We start from the raw sequence: 9,045 nt of genomic DNA on the forward strand, positions 1-9,045 counted from the left end.
CATCTCTGGATGGGAGGGCCATGATGGGCGAAAGCCTAGTCAATGGTACAACCCATCACGTGGAATTTTTGTTCAAATTACAAACCTCTCTAAACAATGCCTCTAAACGACGCCACCATCTTCACGAGTCAATGATCTTCAATCCTTAGTGAAGATACCTATATTAGCCTCGCAAGTCGATGTAATTCTTTCAGCCCTCACCAACAAGTTGCAACACATAGAGCAGTTCAATAAGAGTCTAAATGACTCAATTCTTGTACTTCATGTAAATCTGCTTCATAAGAGCACTTAAATATGCATAAAAACATAAAAATCACATAGGCAGAAGAAGATGGGATCAAGTCCATCTCAACAACATTTGACAAGAATGCTGCCACACAAAGGGACATCATCACAAGCTAATTACTTTAAATGATGAATGTCACTTCAATGAATCAAATGAGGAATTGAGAATCACCATCTCATTCTGATGATTAAGTATACGTTCCTCCAGATCCTTCTTTCTCTTCTCTCCCATTATTAACATCTCTTAGTGTCCCCACTGACAAAAATCACATGTAACCTTGCCGATGATTGCCAAAAACAAATTGAGCCCAAAAAAAGGGGCTCACATAAATATAAAAATGCAATCATTCGTCGTAAAAAATCCCACCCCCCACCCCGTTAGGAATTCCCAGTACACCACTAACCTATTCATTTATTAACTAGATTTTCTTATTCCTTCCGGAGGAACAAAGACCATTGAACTTCACTCAACATCAATGCCATCGACAAATCTTGTTCATTCTCCCCACACAAAGGTCTTTAACGCGATCACGAGGACGTGATCGCCATCAGAAACGGGGGAATGTTAATCCAATTCTAGGATTAACAAGAGCTACCACCATTATCTTACATCAAGGAGTCATGGTAGATACACCAAAGGGTCATACATTCAAGATATGAAGCAATAGTGTCCAAAGCTACAACTTGGATGGGCGCCCATAATGGTGTGACAGAGTATTTATGGTGATTCCCGCTTCAAGAGCATGTGGTAGCAAGTTAGGATGAAGTCCTAAGTGATGTACTTCATGGATATATTATGAGAGTAGTCATTGTAATAACATTTGGCCTCTTATGAGCCTAAAGTGCCCGATCAGCCATAGTTTAAGTAAGTGTGAACACTTATGGCCATGTATATAAGTGAATTTCTCTCACAATACAAGATACTCTCCCATTGTGCAATTGAGTCTTGCTCTTGTTAATCCTCTTACTAATCTCTCTCCCTACTAATGCATGCTAGTAAGTGTGTGTGACTGAAGTGACATGAGAGAAGGGACAAGAAACTGTAGTGCAACGCGATGGTGTGACAACGCTCGCAGCGGGAGACGTGGTGGAATTGCTTCTCAAGGAGTTGTAGAGCTTGGAGACCTCAAGGATTACGAGCTCAGCCATTGAAAATATCCTCTCACGAACGACAGTTGCGGTTCACCAGGTAATCTCTTTTTTGATGTGTTTCAAGGAGGATTAGGGTGAGCCATAACGCATAGTTACACCACCATAGGACACTGGATGGGTTGGACGGTGTGTTGCCACCCGCTATTTTTCGCATAGTGCCCAAGGGGTCCCCTATGCAAAGGATGGCGGGTTCGGGTGGGCATCATTATGATACGGTGTCCGATGGTCCTAAAACTTTACAAGTGGGTCCATAGGGATCCTACCCCTCCACTCGCAAAGTTTCATCACCATCAGACACCAGATGGGTGGAACGGTGTGATGCCACCCTCTATTTTTTGCATAGTGGGCCAAGGGGTACCCTATGGAAAAAATAGTGGGTTTGGGTGGGGTATCACTATCATACGGCATCCGATGGTAGTGAAACTTTGTGAGCAGGTCCATGGGGCTTCTACCTCTTCATTTCCAAAGTTTCAACACCATCGGACGCTGGATGGACAAGACGGTGTATTGCCACCCCCCCTATTTTTTTGTATTATGCCCAATGGGTTCCCAATGCAAAACATAGCGGGTTTTGGTGTGAGCATCATTATCATACGGTTTATGATGGTGGTAAAACTTTGTAATCCCATCAATGGGGCTCAAAAAGTTCCCATGGGATGTCGGATAGGTGAGACCACCCGCTATTTTTTTGCATAGTGCCATGGGGTCCCCTATGCAAAAATAGGAGGTTTGGGTGAGGCATCATTATTATATGTTGTGCGATGGTGGTGAAACTTTGCAAGAGGTTCTATGGGGCTACTACCCGTACTCTTGCAAAGTATCACCACCATCGTCGCTTGGGTGGGACAGTGTGTTGGTACCTGTACTATTTTTTCGCATATCGCCCAAGGGGGTCTCCTATGCAAAAAAATAGCGGATTTGGGTAGGGCATCGTTGTCATACAGTGTCGATGGTGGTGAAACTTTATGAACATTTGATGGGCTACTAACCCTCCTCTTGCAAAGCTTCACCACCATCGGACGGTGTGTTGGCACACGGCTATTTTTTCGCATAGTGCCCGAGGGGGTCTCCTATGCAAAAAATAGGAGATTTGGGTGGGGCATCATTGTCATACAGTGCCGATGGCGGTGAAACTTTATGATCAAGTCCATGGAGAAAAGGTCCTCTAGTAGGAATATTTCTCCCTATCCAAGTCTTATCTCCTATTGAGATATAAAATTGGTGTCAAAGAGAACATTTTTACTATTCAAAAGAAACACAAGATCTTGATATTACGACTAGTGTATAAAGAAATAAATGTGCCTATTTACAATTATTCTATAAAGGTAAGGTGGCTAGATCCTACATTTTCCAATTGTACTAAATGTGAAGTTTAGCACCATCATTGAGGGTCGCATTTGGTATCCCAATAGTACAATTAGTACTATAGTAGTACACAAATTAACCTTTGTGTTTTATTACTACTATATTTTCCTTTACTCATGACATCAGATTTTGTGCTTTAATACTACTATATTCTACTTGACATCATTCTATGTTTTGTTGTTCAATGCAGTATTCCAATGGGGCTACTCCATAGTCGCCCAGCCACCCTTCTATACTCTTTAGATGGACTTCAAAACTTGGTGGATTGGAAAAGGCTTTTGAAGTTCCAAACAAAAAATGGATCTTTTCTATTATCACCATCCTCTACTATGTGTGCTCTCAAGTACATGGGTGATTATTTGAATTTGGTATTGGAAAAATTTGATAATGCAGGTAAAAAAACATACGTATATATAATGTATATACATATACATATACATACATAGGTGTATATATATATATATATTGTGTGTGTGTGTGTGTGTGTTTGTGTGTGTTCATGCGCACATGCATGTTTGATATGTGTAGTACCCCCCCTCCCCCCCCACACACACACACACGCACATACATGCATGCATGTGCACATTCTAACCTATATTCATTTATGTATATAATACATATAAATTAGACACATACATATTATATATAGGTACACATACCTATATTTATTTATGCATATAATATATATATATATATGTATGTATGTATGTGTGTGTGTGTATGTATATATGTGTATATAATATAGATACAAACAGATATATTAAATGTATAAAACATTATAGCAGATGCACATATATACATACACATACACACATATAGTTACTTACACAAATAGTACATGCATGTATGCACTCGCATGTACCTACACATATAGTATGCTTGCATGCTCACACGTAACCTATGCTAGTGGTAGGCATTAATTACATTGATTTTGTTCACAGAGTGTAACTTAGTTTCCTAACTGATTTTACAAGATTGACCTTTGCCATGATCTTATAACTAATGTAGCAAATTAGATCTATTCAGCTTGCTATAAATGTATTTCTTACTAGATTATTATTGACATCTGAAATCAACTAATTTCTATTGATTTTGTGTTTTTTGTAATGTGTAATTTTGAGAAAATGTACTAATATATGAGATAAAGCAAGGAGCTAGTACAATTTAAATAAAGCAGCAGAGATTGTCCAAAATATAAGCCAAGAAGATTATTCTATACTATATTCAAGATGTGGATTGCATGATTATATTATTAGTTAGTAATAAAATTTCACTATCGATTAATAATTATAACAATAATATATATGCAGTACCAACCGGTGGACTTGTTTGAGCACATGTGGATGGTAGACCGGTTGGAGAGGCTTGGCATATCAAGATACTTCAAGAGCGAGATTAAGAAGTGCTTGGACTATGTGTATAAGTGAGTAAGATATGCTCTAGCAAAGAGATTCCAACTCAAGTCCCACTCAAAACTAATTCTAAAAAAGATTTAAACATGAAAAAATGGTGTTTCGTAATTATTTTTCTAGTTTTCATCATGAAATAATAGGTACTGGACAGACAATGGGATGGCATGGGCTAGCGACTCAAATGTCTATGATGTAGATGACACCGTAATGGGATTTCGCTTGCTCTGCTTGCATGGCTATGATGTCTCTCCAGGTACTATTAAAGTATTATTATCATCATCAGACAGACTTAATAATATTATTGAAGCAAATTATCATTTATCACAATTATAGAGTTAATCTTGACTAGATCACCAATACTAGGATAGATTTATTTCTAAGAGTTATTCAACACAACATATAATTTGTAACATCTTGTTGACCAATTTATGAAGCCAAATCATTGTATCCAGCTCAACAACTACTAGAATGCTTCAAGTCCTTCACCCCCCCCCCCAACACCCACACACATAATATAGCAAAACATGTGAGAACATAACATCTTTTATGTAATTTCTGCATGTCTCATGTAGAGGTCTTCTGCCATTTCAAGAAAGGTGATGAGTCCTTTTGCTTCGAGGGGAAAACAAGCCAAGCCCTAACTGGGATGTACAACCTCTATCGAGCCTCCCACACTATGCTACCTAGAGAATCTATTCTACATGAAATCAATACCTTCACCAAATCCTTCCTTCTCAATAAACAAAAGAAGAATGAGATCCAAGATAAATGGATCATTTCTAAGGGCCTCAAAGGCGAGGTACACAAGAACTCTTACTTAAACAACTCTTTATCTATTTAAATGGTGTTTATCAAGCGGAATGGGTGTTTCAAAGGCATCATTGAAGTCCTAACCACATGCGTTATATTCTTGAAGTGTCACCCAAATATTTATTCATAGTTGTTGGGCTACATGAAGTAGGATCAATGCAAAGTTTTTTTTATAGGCCCCTATTGATTCCTCCTTAATCATGCCTTTATTTTGAAGACTATGTTCCTTTTAACCCTTATTTTCATAGGTAAAACCTTCAGCCAACATGGGTAAGCCCTCCAACAGACATATTGCCTTTATTTTGAAGACTATATTATTATTTTAACCTTATTTTCAAGGGTAAACCCACGTGTGGGTATTGAACCCTTAAACCTAGGTTGGCTACCAACACTTCCACATGTCCTATACCATCAACCACTCCTATGAGTTAACCTTATCACTTCCTTACTCTAAATCCTTTAACCCACATGGGATGATAACACTTTCAAAAGTCCTTACCATCAACTCATGTTATCACTTTTTCATAATATGTAACCTCATCATCCCTATTGCATTCTTATCCTTCACCCCTCATTGTTTCTTTAAAACTCTCCCCAATGTAAGATTTTAGACACATATATTCATTTAAGTCTCAAATTTCATCCACTCTATCCACCTCTTAAGATCCTTTAGTGTATAAAATAAATAAGAGTCCACATTTTTAGAGACACTTTAACATCTTGAAGAATTTTGTAAATTATATGCATGTTTTGTTTCCTTCCACATCTTAGATATCTATTGGATATGTTTGTCTTACATGGCAATCCTTAAGTGCACAGAGTCACATATGATGTTGCAAATATCTAATTCTACCCCTCAGGATGCGACAAGGTTATAGTTACATGAAAATTTCAAAATATCTTTTAAAGATTTGAGTATCCACCTCGTTGAGGTACTGTGTAATGGATAAGAATCTCTTGAGTAAAAATTATAATAACTCATGGGCATAACTCATGGGCATATTATGCCTTAAAACACAAGAAAGGTTATTGTTTTTTATTCCAATTGAGAAACCCCAAAATTCTATATGTGGATTTGATGGTAGGTAGAATATGCCTTAAATCATCCATGGTATCAAAGTCTTCCACGCATTGAAGCACGACACTATATTGATCAGTATGGAGTGGATGACATATGGATTGGAAAATCACTATACAAGTAAGATCATTGTTGGAAAATGATTTGTTGGATTTATTAAATAGAACACTTAAAATTACAATGCATTCAACTGATTTTTGAAAGTTATGTGACATGCACATGATGCTTTATGTTAATAATGAAACCTTCTTAAATCTAGCTAAAGCAAACTATAACTTGTGCCAATCGTTTCATCAAAAGGAGCTTACAAAAGTCTTGAGATGACTACTTTTTGTAAATAAAATCCTATCCTTTTATACATTATTCTCATCAGCCTTGCATGCATAATGAGTGCATACTCGAAAAGGAATATGACTCTAGCACACTCTTATATGTGATTTTGTAGGTGGAACAAGGAATGCCAATTTGATCAGCTTAAGTTCTCACGACAAAAGACCGTAGATTGTTTTTTCTCTGTAGCATCCACACTTTTTGATGAACCAAATTATTCACTTGCAAGAGTTGTGTGGACAATGTGTTGTGTTCTTACAATAGTTATTGATGACTTCTTCGATGTGAAAGGCTCTTTAATAGAGCTTACCATATTTTTAGATGCAGTAAAAAGGTATATTTTTGTCTTAAAACAATATACAACCAGTACATGAAATATATATCCTTGATGAACAACTCTTTTCTATAGATGGAATCATAAAACTTTGTTTTGCTTACAGTTGGGATCCTAAACTAGCCAAAAACTTCTCCCAAGAAATGAAGATATTATTCATGGGTCTATACAACACAGTGAACAATGTCAGCCAAGAGGCTTTTGTAGCTCAAGGATGCGATATTACATCTCACTTAAGGCACTCTGTAAGTCAAATTTTAATTCTTTAACTTTCTTTAAAAAATTTCCTTTACATATACTTATGTTATCATTGTATGCAATGTTATAGTGGGTAAGATGGCTCACCTCTTTACTGGTTGAAGCAAAATGGAAGTTTTCTAATCGCTCTCCATCACTTGAAGAATACATGGAAAATGCAACAACATCAATAGGAATAGAGCTAGTAGTGGAGCCCACTATATTATTCATGGGTGAAATGCTATCAGAAGAGGATGTCATGCATGAGGATTATTTTTTCATTATGGATTTACTAAACAAAGTGGGACGGCTTAGTAATGACATTCAAGGTTTGAAGGTAAGTAATCTTAATAATAGAAATTATAAAATTATAAAGTTCACATAAATAACCATTGAAACATCTAAAAAAATCATAAGAGTTTATATGCTTTATCATAGAAATGTTACATGGGATTTGCATTTTTAATAAATATATACTTGAGAGATACACTGCATGTGACAAATGTTGATTCATAACCATTCTTGTCTTTATGCAGAGAGAAAATAGTCAAGGAAAGTGGTCCAATGTGACCGTTTATTTAAAAGAAAATCACAAGGCCATAGAGGAGGATTCAATAAATTATTTGAAGTCCTCAAAACAACATGCCATGTTATTATTAGTCAAAGAGTACTTAAGAGATACAAATAATCCAAGACAATGCAAACAAGTCCACCTGAATATGGCTAAGGTATTGAACTTTTTTAATGCCAAAACAGATGGATTATCATCAATCACTGAGATGGCTCAATATGGCAAAACAGATGGATTATCATCAATCATTGAGATGGCTGAATATGTCAAAACTACACTTTACACAACAATATCTTGATATATAGGCACATATAGCTCTTTGTAAAATTATATCTATCGTACCTTCTAAACTTGTAACTAGTCCATTGAGGTCTAGTTATAAATGAGCTCCACAAAGGGAAGAGAATATTGTTTGAACTCTCCATCATCAATTTTTTAAAATAGTTTTACCACAGTATAATAGAGTACCATGAGGAAGCATCTAGATGTTTTAGATACACTTTCTTTATACTCAAAAATAGTGCACAAGAGTAATCTTATCTCGTTTTTTTATTTTTCAAAATGTAATTATAAAGACGTTTATGGTATAATGTATATTAGAAAATCTTGAAAAAATAACTTTAAGAGAATATGTGAGAACTATAATTATAAAGACGTTTAAGGTATAATGTATATGAGAAACTCTTCAAAAATTATAAAGATGTATATGAGAAACTTTTAAGGTTTTGTATTTTGTGATTATAAAGCTATTAAAGGTATAATATACATGAGGAACTCTTCAAAATTCACTTTAAGAGAACATATGAAAAGTAAGAGAAATTTTCACTATAAGAGAATATATGAGAAAACTCTACGAAATTCTCACTACAAGAAAATGTGTGAATACTATGTTTTTTTGCATGTCTCATTGGAGATAGGAAAAGTTTTGGGATGAATCATGGGTACTTAAATAAATCTTGAAGATGATTTTTAAATAAACATATAAAGTGATACAAATGTAAGCCGATTTAGCCAAAACTTTGGGATGAATCATGGATTCTTATATAACTCTTCAAGGTAGTTTATTAAGTAAACATATAAAAGTAATTTTTATGTAACCATCAAAATTTATGGGGGATAACAACGCTTTTTTTCATTTTAAAAAACATCAAGAAGGGGAAATAAATTATTGCATGTAACTAAACTCACAAAAAAAGTTAAATTTTGTTGAATTTTGGTGTTTGACTAAAAAAGAGAAACTATAACAACTATGTAAATATTTTGGTGTTTTACTATAAAAGAGAAACTACAAAAACTATATGCATATTTGTTAATTGATTGTGGTGGTGTTATATTTATTAAGAAGATTGTTGTCCTCATATTAAAATCTATGTACATATTTTGGTGTTTTTCTATAAAAGAGAAACTTTAAAACCTATGCACACATTTGTTAATTGATTGTTGTGGTGTCATATTAATTAAGAAGATTAAA

At 35.2% G+C, this 9,045-nt stretch overlaps 1 protein-coding gene across 1 annotated transcript; it reads left to right on the top strand.

Moving 5' to 3' along the window:
* Positions 1 to 2,558: 2,558 nt before the first annotated feature.
* Positions 2,559 to 7,996, top strand: LOC147626324 (ent-kaurene synthase CPS/KS, chloroplastic-like). Its single transcript, XM_086816790.1, has 11 exons — positions 2,559 to 2,605; positions 2,993 to 3,209; positions 4,113 to 4,225; positions 4,355 to 4,467; positions 4,787 to 5,013; positions 6,110 to 6,222; positions 6,324 to 6,420; positions 6,546 to 6,766; positions 6,873 to 7,011; positions 7,095 to 7,340; positions 7,540 to 7,996. The coding sequence occupies exons 1-11, from the start codon at positions 2,559 to 2,561 to the stop codon at positions 7,870 to 7,872; spliced, it is 1,866 nt and encodes a 621-aa protein (XP_086672916.1). The 3' UTR covers positions 7,873 to 7,996.
* The last annotated feature ends 1,049 nt before the right edge of the window (positions 7,997 to 9,045 follow it).

This window comes from Cibotium barometz, chromosome 22, assembly GCF_041138505.1.
Source record: "Cibotium barometz isolate CiBa-2024 chromosome 22, ASM4113850v1, whole genome shotgun sequence".
NCBI lineage: Eukaryota > Viridiplantae > Streptophyta > Polypodiopsida > Cyatheales > Cibotiaceae > Cibotium > Cibotium barometz.